The 20,986-nt window shown below is 42.9% G+C and overlaps 1 protein-coding gene across 1 annotated transcript; it reads right to left on the reverse strand.

Annotated features, from left to right (window-relative positions):
- Positions 1 to 332: 332 nt before the first annotated feature.
- On the reverse strand, positions 333 to 20,561 carry slc27a4 (solute carrier family 27 member 4). The gene is made up of 14 exons (XM_071533176.1): positions 20,242 to 20,561; positions 18,577 to 18,738; positions 14,904 to 15,114; positions 13,480 to 13,663; positions 10,693 to 10,851; positions 8,693 to 8,762; positions 8,418 to 8,509; positions 7,589 to 7,698; positions 7,080 to 7,289; positions 6,029 to 6,155; positions 4,864 to 5,001; positions 4,587 to 4,751; positions 2,903 to 3,049; positions 333 to 1,166 (listed from the first exon to the last, which is right to left on the reverse strand). Exons 2-14 carry the CDS (start codon positions 18,735 to 18,737, stop codon positions 1,009 to 1,011), a joined length of 1,932 nt encoding a protein of 643 aa, XP_071389277.1. The 5' UTR covers position 18,738; positions 20,242 to 20,561; the 3' UTR covers positions 333 to 1,008.
- Positions 20,562 to 20,986: the final 425 nt, after the last annotated feature.

Raw genomic sequence — 20,986 nt, forward strand, 5'->3', positions numbered from 1 at the left:
AAGGGGGAAGGAAAACAAGGAAACACTTTTGAAACTTAACCTCAGGTAGAGGGAAGATGCAGTTTGATACCGACATGGTAATTGTGCAGGTTAAGTCTACGGTGTAACCTCCAGTCTCTTCACAAAACAATCTCACCGACAGAACGACAAACAGAAAGACAGTGTAGGTCCTCAAAGGTCCCTCCATTGTGCCACATACTGTATGTACTGTATCCATGTTCCTCCTCAACATCCATTAGGTTTGTGGTTTATCTGTAGTTCCTAGTTTTTGCATTCTGGATGCCAGGCACCCTGTTACTCCTCTTCTCTGCCAGTGGTGTCTCCCCCCCCCCCCCCCCCCCCCGGCAAAGCATCCGGTTTGGGGGTCCAGGTTGGACTATAACATGATGGGGGGGAGAGGTGTGGATGGGGAGGGAGGGGTGTGTGTGTGGTGTGTGTGGTTGTGTTTGAGGATTTCAGTGGAGGTCTGTGTGGAGAGGGATTGTGTGGCAATGGAGGGTTGTTTCAAGTTTAAAGGTGTTGGACTGGTGTGAGACCCAGTGAGACCTGGTTACTGGGTTGCTGCCTCTCTCTGTGTTTGCTGAGGTAGCGAGAGGCGTGGCCTGGGAGATTTCAGAAGGGATGGAGCGGTGTGTGTGTGTGTGTGTGTGTGTGTGTGTGTGTGTGTGAGGCGGGGGGTGTTCAAGTTTGCGTTTAGGGATTGAGGAGCAAGTTAGTTTTGGGAATAGCATGTGTACATGTGTATGTGTGTGTGTGTGTGTGTACATGTGTTGGCATGTGAGACTGCCAGTGTGTTTGCATGGGTGCAGGGGTGTATGAGTGTGTATGGCTATAACTTTATAGGTATTTCTTTGTTTGTGTATGTGGGGACACGGATCGGATCTGCACTCTGCTATCCTGGCCTCATAGTTTTTTCTTCTTTCCTGTGTCTGTGTGTGTGTGTGTCTCTGTGTATGTGTTTGCGCGTTATTGTATACATGTGTGTAGATGTGGTGGCCAGCCTGGTCATCACAATTTCTGTTTCCCTGAGACGATGGAGCGGTGCAGCTCCTCGTCCAGCTCCACAAAGCGCCCTCTGCTGGGATCCAGGAAGTATAGTCTGTCTGACACCATGCTGGGGTCAAAGCCCTCCCGACGCATCTCCGTCTTCTGAAACTTGTATGTGCCTGAGAGAGGGAGGGAGAGAGGGAGGGAGGAATAGAGAGAGAGAGAGAGAGAGAGAGAGAGAGAGAGGTTACTTAAATCACAGCCTTGAGTGGCTTATTGCTTTCATAAAACTGCAGGAACAAACAAAAAAAATAAACTTTTATTTTTCATGAATAATAATTAAATAATAATAATATTTAAATGTTACTCGTCTGCACAGCAATGTAGTTCTATTTCTGTTCCATTCATGGAACAATCTTTACACAGAGCATTTACACCGGGTTACTGGTGGATCTGACCCGGGGCTGATTTCTGTGTAAATATTAGGCCGGAGTAAAGGGGGTTGAAATGACCCGGCTCTGACCAACCTCACAACCTGGGAGGAAGGAAGGAGAAAAGCCAGACCTGTTCTGTGTAAAGTAAAGCCAGAGAAATGCCTGTGCAAATACCATGGTAACCATGGTAACCATCTCACGCCACAACAAGCATTCCATCACCTGTGCATAAGGTGGCGTGAAAGCTGGGCTTATCAGTGGGAAACTATGGCAAACAGTCACTTGCCTTCTACTTGAGGTGAGGGAGAACCGCAAAAATATCAGCGGTAGCTTAATAGAGAGCGAAATTGCTCTCAATTTTTTAGTTAAATTGAGAGCAATCAGAGGCCAGCTGAGTTGGTTCGATTACCCTAGAGCGATGAAAACCATGCAAAATTAACTCTATAAATTTAAAAAGCACAGAAATTGATAAAAAAAATGTGAAAAGCTGACTTCTTGGAAGATTGATGTTTGACAAAGACAATGAGACGAGTTATTGGTTATTAGAAATGAAAGGGAAATTTAAAAAAAACAAGTCGATGGGACTGTGAGAGACTCAAAACTAAATAACTAAAACTAAATAACTAAAAATAAATGTAATTTTTTAAAATGTATACGCAGTTCATCAGCTTTTGGTTTTGATTAAAGCAGTTTAACTAGCTGAACTAGAAATATTAACCGTAACATCTTGAATCTACCGGACGTATAAATGGCCTCGTTTTAACACAACAGTTATCCATGAGATAAAGTTTATCATTGCACAACTGGTTCCTCTGGATCCCCCTACCGCAGTGTAAAGATGATCACACCGGGTAAAAGGTGCTTGTGGAAATTGAGCATAATTAATTCTATCCAGCTCTGCTGTGGCATTTTTAGCCGGGTCAGCTGTATAAAGACGGCTTAATGATGAGGGCAGGATGAAGGGAGAGGACAAGAAAATAAGAGGAAAGAGAGATGTAATTCCACACTATGCTCCTTTCCTCATTTTTCTGGAACTTGTATAAAGCCCGAACCTTTCCCCCCAGAAGTGGAGGAGGAAGAGGAAACAAAGGTTAAGGGACTGATGTAAGCCTGTTGTTCAGTTCCTTATATCTTTGTATAGAACTTATGCTTGCAAAAAAATTAAAAGCTTACACATTGTACATTGACACTGCATTGGCATGAAACAGCTTTAAATCATTTGATAAAGATTTCCAAATCATGGCTGTCATAATTGTCTCAAAACTATTTCTTAATTCCATTTTTTTACTTAAATTGAGAGCAATCAGAGGCCAGCTGGGTTGGTTCGATTTCCCTAGAGCCCATGAAAACCATGCAAAACCAACTGTACAATTTTAAAAATGCACAGCAACTGATAAAAAAAAGTGAAAAGCTGACTTCTTGGAGGTGTGAGGTTTGACACAGACAGCAGCGAAAAAGAGCATTTTAGCCTCTCCACCCACCTGTCTTGTTGACCTCCGGCAGGAAACGGAGGAAGACAGGTCTGGCGTACGGAGGAAGAGCCTTCTCCATGTCCTTCCCAAACTTCTCCAGGTCGGTGGAATGAGAGGGATCGGCGATGGCCGCCATTCCGGCCTTACCCTCGGCTCCTGCGCACACAGAAACGACCAAGACAAGGGAATTCATTTTGTGGACCAACTCGAGTTTAAAGACCCTATAGACAACTTTTTTGCTTTAACTTATAATTATGAAGTAAATGTTGATTGCACAGTGTAATGGCTATAGAATAATGACACCATCGGCGTTTAGATTGGTTCCCTATAAGCCTCGCTTTCACTATGCAATTCTGTCTGCCACCGGGTACGATCTCCCGGGAGAATGAAGGCTCGACTTATGGCACAAAGGAAGTGCGTCATCCACTGCGCAACCAAAAGAGGTCCGGTAGCTATCCCCAGTAAAAAAAAAAAAGGTAGGTATCCCCAGTAGCGGAAATGGCGGACGGTGGAACAACCAAAGTGACAGTGGAAACTCTACCCTCTATCATAGCACTGAGATCGGGGTTTCTAGCTCAAATTGGGATTGTTTCATGCTTTGGACAGTAGTAGTTTGGACAGTAGCCAGGCTGCTGGTGGTGGCGTTAGCCAAGTTGCTAACGTTTCTGGCTGCTAGCGGTAGCGTTAGCCATGTTGCTAACGCTAGCTAACGCTAACGCTAGCAGCCAGAAACAAACAAATGATCCATTGTCCGTTTGATAATCTAAACAAAGAACACGTTTTCTTGCAGTGGCCTTTCTAAAATGAGCAGTGGTGAAAGTTACTATATGTTATGATCAAGGAGTTGATAAGCAGACAGATGGTTTGTTCTATTGCACGGAGCTAGGCTCTAATGGAAAATGATCCGGTTGTCTTTGCGTCAGCGGCGCAAACAACAATACCACTTGGAAACGCTAGGGGGGGACAACGGGGGGAAAGTTGAAAAGTTGTCTGTATCCACTTTAAGGTCAGAGACACGCAGGCACACGCAAACTTGCATGCATGTGTTTGTGTGTCCCGCTCGAAGGAGAGGAGGGAGTCACCTTTAATGTTCCATGTTTTATAGCTGTTACTTCCCATTGTTTGTGATTGTTATTTTAATCTTAATGGGCATAATCATTCTTATTCTTACATGTTACTCTGTTATTGACCTTAGGAATGTGCTTTGGCAATACTGTACTGTATATGGTCATGCCTCTCTATTATACAGCATCTTACCTTGCACCCCCATACACTATTGGCTTATGTACAGATGGCAAGTGGCATCTGTGCTTTGTCTTTCATGTCCACCAGTCTGCACAATCTCACCTACACTTCAACACTATGTGTTATGACATTTCAAAATCAGATAATTAATTGCCTGTCACATTCAGTCAACACACTACAGTAATAATGCCTCTATTGTATTGACCGCAATGTGTTTCTTGTCAAGCATCTGCTCAGTATTCCCTTGATTTCTCTATACACCGCAGAAACCTCTTTAACTGACTTGTATATTCTGTATATTGTTCTGATTTAGTTTTATGATTTTAAATAAATGGTTAGATGCTGCTTTCATGAACTGCCTGTGCTTTGAAACATCTTTTCCCTCAAAGTTAATCTTTACTTTCAAACAAAAACAAATAGTCTTGTCTGTTATGTCAGACGATTTTACCTGGCACTTCCACTCCATAGACGACCACATCTTTCATGTCCAGCAGTCTGCTCAGAGTTCCTTCCACCTCGGTGGTCGAGACATTCTCTCCTTTCCAGCGGAAAGTGTCTCCTGTGCGATCCTTGAAGTACATGTAGCCACAGTCATCCATGATCAGCACATCGCCTGGTGAGGGGGGGCGAGAGATCATATTCAATCAAAAGGTTCAGGTGGCATGGAATATCTCAATGTGTGTGTGTGCGTGTGTGTGTGTGTGTGTGGAGACTTGGACTCTAACCAGAGAGATAGGCACTGTCCCCCTTCTTGAAGACGCTCTGGGCGATCTTCTTGGTGGTTGCTGACTGGTTGACGTAGCCATCGAACCTCCGCAGAGGGTCATTCTGAATAATTCTGCCTACCAGCTGGCCAGGCTCGCCTAGTGAGAGAGAGAGAGAGAGAGAGAGAGAGAGAGAGAGAGAAAGAGAGAAAAAGTATGAGGCAGAGAAATTTATGAACAAATTTACAACTGACATTCATGTGATATTTAATTATCTATTTCCATAACAAATAAGTGGATAGTATTTGAGCTCCCTCGGGTGATTCAGAGAGGACCCAGTATGAGCGCTTGTATAGGCTGCAATATAATATGTAATATATGAATATAGGTTTGGAAGGGGTGCAGGCTCTCTGGCTTTCTGATGAGGTTAACAACAGTAAAGCTGTGGTTTTCAGGCTATTTCTCTCCCACATTTTTAAAGAGCTTTTGTCACGACACCAAATGGATTCTGTTGGTTTTAGTGGCTATTTTATTGTCTAACCAAATAAAATATGCCCTGTTGTTAGCCTATTAACCTACGAGTTGACAATGTTCAACCCACCTTACGTTTCAGGAGCTTGGTTAGTTATGGTAGCTAGATTTATAGAGACACACCATCTAGGTAGTTATGGGGTAGAGATAACTCTTCAGTCTCTCTTTATGCTTGTCTACATATAAGGTTATTAATTCTTACCAGTATGTTGACAAACAAATGTGTAAAACAGGACGTGCCTAACATCGGGGCAGGCTACAAAACTACATGTTTCCCAGTAAACAAAGAAATCTCATTTTGCTTGTTCCCGTATTATCCTGACAATCCATTTTTGACAAGTATCTTCCTATCCAAACTGTCTTCTATTTGTTTGATCTGCATGCAAACGTTCATTTTTATTTAAGTATTTGCTATATGAGGATTAGAGATGTTTTAGCATTTACTACAAACTACAAATTCAGATTAGGTTCACTGATAATCTAATCTGATAATAATCTGTTTTGGATGGGAATCTCTGAGCAGGGAATGAGTGTGTATCCTTCTAAGGTGTTTTTCCCACTTAGCCGTGCCTCTCTGTGTATATCAATACTGTAAGTTGACCGGGTGTGAAGGTGATGTAGACGGTGTAGTTTTATGTGTTAACATGTGGCCTACCAGGTTTGCAGGGGATGCAGACTCCATCAGGCCCTCTAATGAGCTCCATGGTCTCCTCATCAACCTTCACCAGTCTGATGGGGTAGATGAAGGGTAGGATCTGACTGTTGAAGCCACACGCTCCGGTCTAGAGTAGAGACACACAAGAACAACAACCACAAAGCTGTCAGTCTGACGCGGTAGATGAAAAGCAGGATTTCCAACCAATCAGAGCAGCAAACAAATGTCCCCATGTTACACTCCACTGATTAATCGTCTTTCTCTCACCTTGCTGTATGTCTTAGATTGATTATCAAGCTCTGTCCAAATGTACATACAACTTGCTGGGAGATTTTTTCTCTCTCCAGGCTTGAGGATCTATGCTTCCCTTTGCTGACATAAATGATCTTTAACTCCCAAATCTGAGAAAATAACACAATTTTTTTGAGAATGATACTTGAATGAAGGGGACAAACACAGATCTGGCATATGGATAGTGTGAAGTTGTCTCATGTGAAATGACTGAACTGTTGAGGGGGCGGTGGCAGCCTGAGTGTTTCAAAAGTGGGTTATTTGACCAGAAGGTTGCTGATTCAAACACTTGGGCTTTCTGGGAAAACCTAGGCAGAGAAAGTGAAAGCTTATCACTCACCCCTCCCTCGACAACCATCATCAAGGTCGTTTAGTGCATCAACACCACTTAATTACAGGATATGATCAATCAGTTGGACTTTTCATGTGTGCAAAAATCATGTATTCAACTTCTCTTCTGGTCAAGGCCACAGTCAACCACTCAGTTAGTCTCCCAAACTAGGGCTGCAGCTAACATTCTCTTGATTATTTTTCCAATTAATTGATTCATCATTTAGTCTAGAAAATGTCAAAAATAATGACAAATGCCCATCACAATTTACCAGCCCAAAGTGATGTTTTTAAATGTTTGCTTACTTAATGCTTACTTAGTCTGACCAGCAGCCAAAACAAAACAAAACCCCAAAGTATTCATCTTATAATGATATGAAATATCATGATATATTTACTTGATACACTAGATGACTAAAACGATCCCCACCTTGTTATCAAAGTTGCCCAGGCTACAGTTGCACTCTGTGGCTCCGTAGAACTCGGCAATCTGGTGGACGTTGAAGCGGTTGGTGAACTCCTCCCATATGGACTGGCGCAGACCGTTGCCCAGTGCCATGCGCACCCGATGTTGCCGCTCCGTGTCCCGAACCGGCTGGTTCAGCAGGTACCGGCAGATCTCTCCAATGTACTGCACAATCTGGAGGAGGATGGGAGGGGGAGCGAAACAGAATAGATTAGCGATGAGAGAAGACAGAGATAAGAGGAAAAACTGATTACTGATATATTGATTTAATGGACAGAAGTATCTACCAAGTTAGTTAAGCCAAGCCTACAACAATGAAATGAATGTTTTTATAATTTTTATAGTTTGTATTCTATGGAGAGTGACAGTTAAGATGTGCTTCCAGCAACACTATGAGTTTGTGGTATGCTACTTTGCCCAATAAATCTGAGGCAGGGACTTGTGATCTACATTATGCATGGGAATCAGCTCACAGTGCAGTTGTACTTGACACAGTCGTCCCAGAAACGCGAAGCAGAGAACTTCTTTTTGATGACTACAGTCATGCCATGTATTAAACACTGGCCCACTCCCACTATGTTACCTGCAGACAAAGAAGTATGAGGTGTTAGGGTCAAACAGTACTAGCCTTAACATGGAAATATACACAGAAATAACATGTATATTTAAAGCTACAATATGCAACTTTTTATATTAAAATAAACAGAAAATATTATACATTATCAGTCTGCCTGTGACCTTGTGTGAACATGCCTAAATCCTCCTGTTTGCCTGAAATTGGCTTTTCAAAGATGTTTGGGACATTTTGGGGTTTATACCTTTTGCTGTGGGCACGTGGTGAGCTGGGTGGGGCGATCAAGTGCAGGTGATAGCAACAAGAAAAAGGCAGACAGCAGTAAGGAATGAAGGAACAGTGAAGCTAAACGTGCGCCAGGCAAGACCCGTTCAAAAACACGGGTGGATATTGGCATTGCTTTGTTTTTTATTGCTGATTGCCTGCGTTCACTGTCTGCTTCTTCAATGTCTGTTGTGGACTTTATGCATACTGGTCACCTCAAACTCAGGCTGGATGCCTTTTCAAGGTAGACAACTCATCAAGATGAGTGACAAGTGTTGGGACAGGAACTTGAGGGGGAACTGAGGGGGAAGGGGGGCGGGACTAACAATACACTTCCTGCCTCAGGTGAAAGGTTGCATATTGTAGCTTTAACTGGTGGTCAGTGTTTGACTTAAGGCTTCCCATGCATGCACACAGGCACAGGCACACACACAGACACACACACCTAGCAGTTACAGTTATACCTGCAGAGTGGTAGAGAGGAAGGCAATCGTACAACACGTCATCTGAGGTCATCCTAAAGCCATAATATACCAAGGCTGCCATGCGGTAGTACCTGAGAAAGAAGGGGGGGGGGGGGCAGGAGAAGAAAGGGCAGGAGAAAAAAGAGTTTTCATGAATTTCTCTTCCATTGTCTTCTAACAGCATTCACATTCAACATGAAAGCTAAAGGGATCAACAAAGAAAAGCAATTGTAGTCCCTGTGTGTCAGGCAGCTAGCTGCATGGTTCCTTCCTACCTGCTGTGCACAACAATGGCAGCTTTAGGCATCCCAGTGGTTCCTGACGTGTAGATGTAGAACAGGCGATCTGAAACACAGGAGGGAGAGACAATATATTTCTAAGAATCAACATGTGGCAGCATTTGGGGAAATTTTTAAAATTGAAATTGAAAAAAACTTTTGCTATTATGGGTTTTAAATCTCCAGTGTATATTTGAGTGATTGAGGATGAATGCTCTGTCATTTGCAAATTTGCATTTTCAATTCACTTTTCTTTTTTTCTTCTTCTTATAAACATTTTGTCGAATGCTCATTTCTGATTGGCTGGGCTTTGCTGTTCAAGAGTGTAAATGCTTGGCTTTGATCTTTAATTACAGAGCCCATCCACTGTTTTGATAGCAGGCTCATTTTGACTACGTTACAGCATTAAATGATTGCCAGAGGCGGAGACACTTTCTAAAGACCATGAAAATTACAAATTCTCATCGAAGTCCCAGTGCTCTCAGGAGTACAGTGGAATATGTAAGCAGAGGGTGGCAGCGTGGCCTAGTGAGACCTAGTTAGAGAGACTGTCCGGTAACTGAAAGGTCACAGGTTTGATCGCTGCAGTCAGTGTGTCTATCAACAGTCACATGTCCTGTCAAAGTGTCCTTGAGGAAGAAACTGGCTGCTACTTGCTCTGGATAAAATTAAATAGAGAACAGAGGATTCACAGCAATCTGGAACCCCTTGACACCTCTCATTAACGTGCCTCCTGCATGATCGGATTGTGTTTGTGTAAAGACAAAATGCACAAAATCCACTGTAAATGCACCCAAGACGCACTGAGGATCCATCCATCCAAAAGCATTTGGCCACATTAACAACATAGTGTAAATTAATAAAAGCATCTCCAATCCACATAGAACATGTACTTAAATAAAAAGAAACTTTTGCGTGCAGATCAAACACAAGAGCAAGATACTCTCCAATACAAATGGATTATCAGCATAATGGGAGAACAAGTGAAATAAGATGTTTACTGGCAATTTTAAAGGATGTCAGTATTATGAGAACAAGTGAAGTGTGTGACAATCAGTGTTTTGGCAATAGAAAGAATTCTGTTTTCAATGTGTATACCGGAGACGAATTTCAGTGTCAGGTGTAAATGTTCTCCAGCTAAACGATATCAAGGAACATTCTGATTATGAGACGCATGTTAATGCCGCATGTTAAGGCGTGGAGGGGCTTTGCGACATGCTTACCAAAATGCTCAATGGAAACAAAAAGAAGTGTTTGACAGGATGGCAAAGAGAAATGGAAACAGTTATCCGATATGATTGTCGCTGTAGAGAGCTAACCATCCCTTGCTATACAGTAACAGTTACGTTACATTGGCTGTTGACTGAAAATTACTAGAATATTCACCAGTTTCTCCCTTTGTCCCATGTATATATGGTTGCCTTGGAAACAAGTGGCCCATAAAACCTTGGGTGATGAGTCATCAGCAACTCCCAATAACAATAACAGTAAGAGTAGAGAGAAGATTAGTCCATTATGACCTCAAATTTGATTTCTAATTTTAGTCAGTTGGACAGTATCTTGTATGCTGCATCTTACCTACACGACATGATTACTTAAACAAAATGTTTACTTCATTACTTTCACAGGAACAGTCTACATGTTTAGATTTTTAATTGATAAATTATGAATGTGTACTACAAAATAACAAACTAAAGCATTCTGGAAAGCTAAAATCTGAACGATCAACTACACTACATTTCAGAATTTGTTTGTTTTTCACTTTAAAATCAAGGATTATAATATTATTTTAACACTGTCAACATAAATCAGTCAGCAACCAGCAATATTTTCCTCCAACAGATCTGGACTGTTTCAGAGCCAGCCACAGCTTTTTGTGACATCTGACCATATTCAAGAAAATAATCTGTTTCCAGGTTTTCTGGGAGTGTGGGAATCCTCATCTTTGTCTAACAGTTTGATTGGTTATGAGTGATTTGATGGACAGGCGTTCTTACCTGTGAAGCAGCGGTCCGGCCGGCTGGGCAGGTGAGTCTGGGCTCCAGCCAGCAGGGGTTCTAGGCACTCGGTTCCCTGTGGAACCCGTTTGGGGTCCCATTCTCCAGAGCAGAACATCTGAACTGTCTTCCCCATAGAACTGTGGACCTCACAGACCGCTACGAGAGGGAGGGAGAGATGTCAAATCATATTAAATTAAATGAACTTCAATATCCCACACAGCAAGAGTGCTGCTGAGATGCAGAGCATCATTCATGCTTCACAACGCTGCAGCATATTGTGCGATTCACTTGATAATACACAGAGGGAGAGGGAGAAATGGAGAGGGAGATGAAGGAGAGATGGGGTAATGGCGGGCAAGAGAAAGGGAATGAGGTATGGGACAGGGTGGGAAGATGGTTTGGGGTGTCAGGTGGAGGGGGTGGGAGAGCAAAACCTGGTGAAAGAGAGGGAGTGGAGCAAACAAGAAAGGAGAGAGAGGTACAGCCTTTGAATGAGAGATAGGTGGACAGTTAAGGGCAAATTATACATCTGCGTTGAAGCTATACTGTAGCTACGGCAGTGAGAGCATTTATGGTTCTACCAATGAAACACTAGATGACAGTGGCGTGCTTTTTTAATATGGAGGTAATAATAGAAGAAGTAGCGTTTACATTCTCTGAAACTCATTTCCTGGGATATTTCTCACCACAAATTGTCAAATTCATAAATGACATCTAGTAATCTTTACAATTTGGAGATGAGGTGTCCTACATATTTGTGAACCTCCTCAGTTAGTCTCTCTTCCATCTGCCCCATGTTGTCTTCACTATCGGCGGACATTCAATACTTCACTGCCATTTCAGCAAAAGCTTATTGGAAAATAGTGCAGTGTAGCTCAGGCTACAATACAATACAGTCCTTGGCACACGATTTACAGTCATATAAAAGGATACAAAATGTACAATGTCGCAAAGTAAAAGGACTCAATAAAAATAATGACATCAACCAAATACAGGTAGGAGGAAATACGAAGCGGGCCAATCACAGTTCTTACGTTGTGCTACACACAGTTACATTTTTGGAGAGGTGCATGTAAGATACAGCGGCAGCCTCTGCAGGCTACACCTGCAACGCAAAGACCCAAAGTGTAGCTACAGCTTAGCTTCGACACAGAAGTATAAATCACCCTTTAGAAGGAGAAGGGAGAGGAAAAATTTAGATAAAACCCACATTTGATCAAAGAGCAAATTGAGGACAGTGCAAACACAAGAGAATAAAAACGTAACCTGGACACTGTTTGAAATTGAAAGAGAAAGAGAGAGAAAGAGAGAGAAAGACAGAGAGAGTGAAAGACAGAGAAAGAGAGACACAGAGGGGGAGAGAGAGAGAGAGAGAGAGAGGGGGAGAGAGAGGGGGAGAGAAAGCTCATATTTTCCCCTACAAACAGACAGTGCAGCTTAATTTAAAAGCCTTATGTTTTGCTGGCTCAGTACTAATGCTACTGACTTGACTCCTGCTCAGTACCAAGGCAGCTGGGTTTCCAATTACTTAAAGACATAAACCACGTGACACGTATAGGGTCCAATACAAAGTCTGTTGCATCAATCCCAGGACGGACAGCTCAAAACTCATTCTGTCTTTATAGCTGTTTAGATCAGTGCTTTTCAGATTGGGCGGGGAGCCAAATGAGAGTCGTGAGAAGATTGAAATTGGGCCCTAATTTATGTGGGACAATTTTGCTAAACTGCTGCCTATTTCATGTTATCAATGCCTCCCAAGCCCAAGCAATGTAAGGTAGTCTAAACAACACACTTAGTTAGTAGATTATGCATTCATTATAAAACAGATAGTTCCGGTCCTCAGTTCTGATTGGCACGCTCAAAGCTGTTGTAAAATACCCAATAAACGCACAACTGTGATCATGTAACAGTTCATCAGTGTGCTGACCAAAAACCACCACTCACTATGGGACTTAACTGTTGCTTAGCAACCACTTTGTTTATCTTTTGGTCAGGAACTATATTGCTTGGGAGAAAAACAACATTTAGTTATTGAATTATTGAATTATTATCTATTTATAATCTTTTTTTAGTACAATGATTTGTTACCGCCGTTTTATAAAAGCAGTAAGCGACCCGATGCAGTGCTTTACAGTGATTTTAAGTCTGCTTCAACGTTGCTTAAATTTTGTTTAATGACCCTCCAAGTTTGAAAATCAGTTTACAGTATAAATGGAGCATTGCTTTAGTTCAGACAGGATACGGAAGTTACGTGTTGCTAGTCATCAGCTGATCGCTACACACACCAATCACAATCCATTCTCATAACAAGGCGGTCTATTTAAACGATGGCCTCATAAATGCCAAATATCAGTGTATTACCATTTGTTGCTATAAAATGGTTTTATCTTGTGACTAGAGTGTTTCTGATACCTCATATCTCTTTCAGTTTATCAATTCTAAATCAATTATCTCCTCTGACCAGCTCAAAACTGAACACTGCAGTTTGAAGATGCAAACATTTCTCTAACTTCCCCCTTTTTACCCTCCTCTTTCTTCAATTCATCAGCTCTGTTTTAAGCACCATGGCCTTGGTGTTGAAGAGAGATCCTTCCTCCAAACCCTATTGCACTCACCTCCCTCTTCACAGGGGGACACAGTTGAACCTGACACTCATCACTATTAGTCAAAGCCTTGACTTTTGAAACGGTAACATAGACGACCCTAGCACATATCCTTATGATGCCTCTCCAATCTACACCTCTGCCCCTCCCTCTCCATCTCCTCCATGCTCTCCTCTCTCACCGTCAGTCAGCTCCGACCCGAACACCACAGCCTTGGCGTTGGAGATGGTGACACAGTGGACCAAGGCCTCTAGTCTCAGATTGAAGTTGATGAGAGCGGCCTCCACTCCGATCTTGGCCATGCCCAGCCAGAGGCCCACATACTGGGACCTGTTCTCCATGAACAGGGCCACCACATCCCCATCCTGGAGGGAAACAACAGGGAGTATCTTGTCAATTTGAATGTCATAACTATCAATTTCTTTCTAAGGCGGCGGCCACACTGATCCATCAGAAAACGGATAGAATTATTGACGTATAGATTTCTGTCTGTTGGGCTGTTTTGGAACGTCAACATGGTGGGTGAGGCAGAAATACAGAAGCCTAAAGCTTTGCTCATGACAGCGCTATTTCATAGAAAATAGAAGAAACAGACTATACAGTATAAATTAAATAAGAAACTGATCCCAATGTTATACCTGGCTTTCCCTGTTTTATCATTGTGTTGGTCGTACCGTTGTCTCTGTGTTCGCCGCTATTTTTTCCAAAACAAACGTAGGACTGCCTCTAACCACCTCTAACTGGCTAAACAGATGGTGACTAATCTATCCGTCCAGAAAAAGTTCAACTGGGTTGAACTTTCTGTTCGTCAAAACGGATGGAAATCTCATGGAGACGGACGTGTCGTCAGCTCTGTCCGGACAATGGACAGCTGTCATTGAAAATGAATTCAAATTAACCTGCACAGACAGACACAAAGGATCAGTGTGGCTGCTGCCTAACTCTCTCGATTTTAATCTTTCAACTTTTCTTTTCTCACCTGGATGGAAACAACATGTAAGAAGGTCTTGACAAGAAAGAGTCTAATCAGTTCAGTTTTGACATCGCTTGGAAAGTGTAGTTTTTAATGAACAGGAGCACCATTTTCCTCTCTGGCAAGAGTACAACACTGAAAACGAGTATTTCAGGATGGACACACACTACTTGATTTTGTATTCTGTCAAATCACATACTCCCCACATACACTTGAAAGAACAGAACACAGGGAGAAAAGGCTGATCAAAGTTAATTCAATTTCAGATTCGTTCCAATACTGGGGAAGCTTTTAAAATAAATAATACATGCCACATTCTGTGGCTGCTTTTATCCAAAGAGCTTATTGATATGGAGCCTGTTCATAATAGGCTTTCACCACATTGCAGTTTTAATCAGCTACACCCCTAAAAAAGATGATTCTTTGGAAATTCTTTTGCTGCCCTTGTGGTGCTTTATTCATAAAGTGTTTTGGTCATTTTTTACGCAGTAAAGAAGCTTTTTATGTACAAAGGGTTACTGGACCAAAGAGGTGACAAAAAAAGTAGCTAAAGCAGATTCTATTGGCACCAAAATGGTTCCACCATGATTACAGCCAAACATCTATTTTTCTATTTTGTTTTGTAGCCCTACCTTGAAACCCCGTTCCAGCAGCAGGTTAGCCACTCTGTTGGAGTATTCGTCTAACTGCCGGAAGGTCCACTTCTCCCCAGTCCCCTCGAAGATCAGCGCTGTTTTGTCCCCAAAGCGGCGCACTGTCTCTGCAAATATCTTGGGGATGGTGTTCTTCTCTCTGAGGTGGCGCCTGACGTTCATCTTCACCTGCAGTAGAACGCCTGCCGCACTGAGGGGAAAGAAAGAGAACCAAGGAGAAATGTCAGAGGGAACAAAATGAATGGAAAAAGAGCAGACAGTTATTGTCAATTTGTACTGAGGGCAATAGAAAGAAGAACCAGAAAGACAATTAAAAAACACCAGTAATAACCACATATCAGTAGCACAATGTATCACCATCACTGTCATCAGTATGTGTGGTCAAGGGTGCAGGCGAGTACACAGAGTATACCCACCTACCAATGTAATTATCATTGAAATAAACATGATTATGTTTATTGAGTCAAACATCCTGGTGTAAACATTGATACCCGCCTCCCATTAGCAGTATACCGACCTCAGTGATCACCACTAAACCACTGATGGGTGTGATCATCACAGCTAATGGGGAGACACAGTCAATGCAAAAGTAAATGGCCTAAGAGAACTGCAAACTTGTAGAGCCTGTTTTTAGGAAAAAATATTCATTCAAAGGAATAGTTCACGCAAAGATGGACATTTTGCATTATCTACTCACCATCATGTCAGTTGAAACACTGTTGACGTTTGTATTTAAATATCACACACAGCGAGTTAGCTGACACAGCTTCGAGTGGAGACCGTTTCTTTAGAGATCCAAAATGGGCAAAAATGACCATAAAATGACTCCAACAGCATCCAAGTGTTCTGAAGCCAAACGTTTGCACTGTGGGTCCAAAGTCCAATATTTACCTCATTATCGCCTAGATTTTCCCCACTCATGGAGCTCTGGTTTCCCTACAGCGATCTGGCGGAAGAGTCTTCATGTGCTCCTCGTCAGCTTGTACTTCTGAGTTTTACAGTCATATATACAACTTGTCACATAGTATAAATGTATAAGTTACCCTGTACACAGTGGTGCTGTTCCCCTGGGTGCCGACCAGTGTAGGAGGAAACTCCTAATTAGCAAATAATTCAAAATAATCAATTAATTAGCGCTCCAGCACACACCATGCCGTTGCTTCATCGTTTATGACCTATCATTATGAAGCCGATCAATAAAAAAGTAATTCTGGGGTGAGCTGGAGCACTAATTATACAACGTATTCAAGTACTTTTTAGTCAGAAATAACAAAAATGAATCCTGAAACAAACATAGGTTTTTGGTGACTATTTTAGAAACCAAGTGGTACAGAGTTACTTTGTGCTGCAACAGCAGGATGAAGAGAATATTTGCATCAGTTTTTAATAAATTAGTTATTAGTTAGTAATTGATATTTTAATACGTTTATTGACTAAAGGTTGTTATGCATGCCACCTAAAAGTTAAACAGAGTGATACCCATCTTGGCATCTTGGGTATCATGTAAAATTCGACCTCTTTATCAGGTCGTTCAAGCACACTCTACCCGTAATTACAATATTCCCAACAGCGTTTGAAAGCAGCATCTGCTTGCTACTTAGTGACGGTTGGCGCTTTGCAGAACAAGTGTGGAAAATCTAGGAGATAATGACCCAGAGTGCAATCATTTGGCTTCAGAACACTTGGATTATGCTGTTTGGAGTAATTTTATGGTCATTTTCCCCTTTTTGGAACTCCAAAGAAATGGTCACCATTCATTCCAGTTGTTTTGGAGAAGGCTGCTACAAAGCTGTGCCAGAAGCATATCAGCTCCAGTTGGTCAGCTATTACATAGACCTATACTGTGCAAAACATTATGGCAGGAGGCGCAGTGAGGGGTTGTAAAACGTTACAACAGAGAGGGCTGGGTCGGTCCAGTGGGCAAAGTCTGCCTTTCACACAAATCTCTCACTAGACACAGCACATTTATGATGCATGTGTAAAGATAGCAGGCAATTTCCAGGGCTTTAAATTATTACTGAAAGATCAGAAATATCTTTGTGATATATCTTATGATGATATTTACACATTACACAAGAGATTAGTCTTGTGCTGGTCCAGGATCAACAGATAATTTATTATTGTGCAGTTGTCTCAAAGACATTTGGCTGCTACAATTAAAAGGCTTTGTACACTGTGCCGACATGCTCCAACAAAGATGTTTATTTTGAGCTTATTTTGTTGTTACAATGGGGAAGCTGGATGAAATGGATTTAACTACGGTATTCAGTTCTTTTATTTAGCTATTCATCAGACCTATTATTAGTTTGACCTATTATTAGCCTACTGTTCTTCAGGAAGACCCATTATAAAATATATAATGGCTATGATTATATACTATGAACATTTAATACATACATTCATACATACGTTAAAAATTGCTTTTCTTTATTTACCTGCTTGAGTGCCGCTTTATATTGGCAACAAACTGCCCTGCATCATTAAGGAAATATCCAACTTTTCTAAACTCCACACAATTACAATTGTTGAACCACCAGTAATGACAGCTGGCATTTGTAGGCACTGACTGGTTTATGTTGGAAGGTTGGCTCAGTGTGCAAAGGGGTTACGATGACCACCATAATACTTTCTGTAATTAAAATACATAAGCATTGTTACAATGCATTACAGTGAAAGAGCCTATGAGTTACTGTGGAAAAGGTATGCTTCCACTGAATATTCCACAGTCAGTTGTGCCAAACACTGTCCCTGTGTGAAAGGTTCATTTCTACATCATCAGAACTGTCCAGTATGTGCTGTATGTATGGTTTGGGGTATTCCCATCTGCAGCAGAGTTTCTGAGCAGGTGCACCCAACAAGGTAGCTGATGCACAGTAGTAATTGTAGGTCTAAAGAACAGAGAATACATCTTTTTGCAAATTTTGCATAACTTTCATTATATGACAGTTCTTTCAAATATGAACTTGGTAAGTGGAAACTTGGGAATCAAGACAGAGGAGGCCTTTTTGAAAAATTCCATGGGTGATAAAAAAGAAAAAAAAAAAAAGCACCCATTTTTTGAGCTCATTTCTGTCGGTCAGGTCACTGCAGCTCATTTCCCATGGAGAGGTCAAACGAGGCTGCCTTTTACTATTTCCTGTTTTATCATTAGCAACGCTGTTGAGGAAAAAAAGGAAGTCGGCCACAAAACAATTACCATGGTAACCCCCAACTGTAAATATTAGCTTTAGGTAGACGGCCCCCATCCTCCCCCCATCCCTCCTTTTGTCCTTTGTCTAAAATGCATTACCTAGGCCTACCTGCCCTCACAAAGGGGTGAAGCGTGTTTTGCAGGAATATGCAGCTTGTCTGGTTGCTGACAATCACACTCAACTCTAGTTGCTGGCTGTAGGTATTTCAAACTAAACCTGTTGAGGAGGAGACTCAGGTCTTGGCCACTGAGTTCTTCAAAGTTGCTTTCAAAGATGACACCATATACACACATAACTCCTACTTTACCTGCACACATTGCTATATTCGATTCCTATTCCTACAATATTCAAATTCCATGACTTATCCAGGTTTTTCGTGACACACACCCACATATGAACCCCTACTCACCCCCCCCCCCCCCCCCCCACAAACACACACAAAATCACATCCCCATGCTTACTGCAGGTCTCTGCCGACTGTTTTCGCGAAGATCTGCAGGAAGCTCCATCCTCCGGATCCCAGGTAGAAGATCAGGATGGCCGGGAGAACCTGGAACCAGGGCAAACCCACCAGCAGCCTCAGCACAAACAGGAGAGCTGTGCAACACGCTAGACGCATCATCCTGAAAGAACACACACACACATGTAGGAAATAGAATGTAAGCTGCAGAATGTAACTACCGGTTTCACATGTTTACAACCAAACATCAGTTCATCAGGAGAAAGGTTAAGTGTAGTTTAAGTCAGCGAAACAGGTCATGAATCAGCATCTTCACACTGGTATTCACAGACAGCCACTTAACAGAAGAATGTTATCTGTTATGATTTTGTCAACACATCCTGTCCCAATCCACTGACTCAGCTCACTAGCCTTCTTTACAATAGACTGTTTACTATTACCGGGCCAGGGCAGGACAGCAGGGTTTAAAACTAATAAAACTGAGCCCATCCTTGATCTTTTTTTTGTTCAGTTACAATGGAATAAAGCCCTTGCAGCCAAGAAACCTTGAGGAAATCCTGACCCAATGCCAGCAGTCTATGGGCCCAGCTGACAGCATAGAGGACAGCATGTGTTGACATTGGTGTTCAGTGCTACCTGATAGCTAGGAAGATGAGCCTATAACCAGTAAACGATAGGTTTAGATAGCTGCTTCACTATTATCTATTCATTACGTCGTAAAATAAACCCGCACACTTCTTATTTCCAGGGTGTAGCCTATTAGGAACAATCGACTGTACATTTTTGGTTGTTTTATGATTACAGCCCGTTATTATAACCGTCAAGATGCTCACACAGTATGTTATCGCTCTGCGTCCATGCTTAATGACGGATAGGCTAGCCTATATCACGGCAATTCAACAACTCATGTAAAATGCAGACCGCCGCTCTGAATTACAGCAGGACAATGTTGTAGACGTTTCAGTTACTGTAAATAGCCAACGGACCGACACACGTCACAGGCCAGGTGAAAGAAATGGATTTAGAGGGTAGATCACGCCACTTCATAGAAAAAATAGCTCCATCATTCGCTGCCGCTACACCCGGAAATTTAAAAGGCGCGTAGCATCATATTGCGGTAGTGGAGAGTGCCTGGGACGGGGAAATCAGAGAGAGGCTCAACCCACTGCTGGTTGGGCTACACCTCACTAGCAACGCCATGTGCGCTTTCGGACGGGGCCTTTAGACATAACTCGGTTAAACAATTGCCATCACAGCGGGCTCCCTGATGTCGGTTATGGTGACAGGGACCGCTTGGGAAGCTGGGTGCGCAGCCTATTGCGCGCATCGGCTTAGCGGGGAGCGGATGGACAGTCTGACAGCAGCAGCCTCTTTTAGATGAGGTGGCATGCTGAATGTGCTGTCCACGTTCACAAATGACCTTTCATAGCCCTTTTGACCAAGAGCTGCCTATTATTCTGGTATACTTGCCCTGCGCGGAGCTGATTTCCCAGTCCGTCCAATAGGCTGATCGCTGACAAGGTTGACAGAGGACAAGAGAGCCAGCGTCGGCTCTTTCTCTCTCTTCCCTAGCTGGCTAAATAATAGCGGACCCATCCGTAAACTAAACAGTGTGGGGGACGCGCACAGTCGGCACGGGTTGTGACCGGACAGTCGCTCCACATACCTTGTATTGCGTCCCAGCAGTCACACTACGTTTGTGCGCAGAAACTCTCCAGACGTGAACCTCGTTGTGTGCGATTCCACCCTGATCGGCTTATAAGCTAGCCCGGTCCCCCGCTCCTCGCCGCCGCTCGCTTGGCTTGACAGAGGCTCACAGAAACGCACACAGACGCACACACACACACACACACCCCGGGATCTCCTGGAATAGAAGAACGAGCAGCCCTTCCTCCTGTGGGATTGGAGTCAAAATCACCTGGCCCCGCGCTTCGACTTTGCCCCCGTGAACATCATCCGTTCATTGTTACTGCCGATATCGTTTTTTGCTTCATTGTAGCCGATAAGCTCGCTCGCCAGCGTAATTCAAATGACCTTATAATTTTCTTAGCTGCGCCCGCCCACCCCGTTAGCATCCGACCAGTGTGTCAGAAATAAGCGCTGATGGACGGGTGCGAGGCCCAATCACATTCCTGTATATTACACATCGTATCCGATAGGGGCGGGGTTTGCGGCACTGTGAGGCAAATGCGGCCCTGCTGACGACCGACAGTGAGGCGAGCACGGCGGTTTCCACCCGGTAGTGACAAGGCCCTGCTGCGGAACCGTGTGGCGTAAAAAAAAAAAAAGGAGCCCTCCGGTACGGTGCGGCTGGGTGGGGGATCTGCGTGGAGTCGCACCACGTCCATTCATGGGCCTGCGCTCAGCCGGCAGATGTGTTTAAAACACGCATCTGTCAACTGAGAGGGATC

The sequence above is a fragment of the Centroberyx affinis genome, unplaced genomic scaffold (assembly GCF_046629955.1).
Source record: "Centroberyx affinis isolate AG114_WGS23_722 - 3 ecotype Tasmania unplaced genomic scaffold, CSIRO-AGI_Caff_v1 ptg002334l_1, whole genome shotgun sequence".
NCBI lineage: Eukaryota > Metazoa > Chordata > Actinopteri > Beryciformes > Berycidae > Centroberyx > Centroberyx affinis.

What these genes read in the sequence shown, in the direction of transcription:
- slc27a4 (XM_071533176.1), bottom strand. Translation starts at nt 18,737, where the DNA reads ATGATGCGTCTAGCGTGTTGCACAGCTCTCCTGTTTGTGCTGAGGCTG. An exon ending in TGCTGGAACGGGGTTTCAAG is followed by an intron (nt 13,664 to 14,903) that starts GTAGGGCTACAA and finishes GTTTCCCTCCAG; the next exon opens with GATGGGGATGTGGTGGCCCT. An exon ending in GCCGGACCGCTGCTTCACAG is followed by an intron (nt 8,763 to 10,692) that starts GTAAGAACGCCT and finishes CCTGTGTTTCAG; the next exon opens with ATCGCCTGTTCTACATCTAC.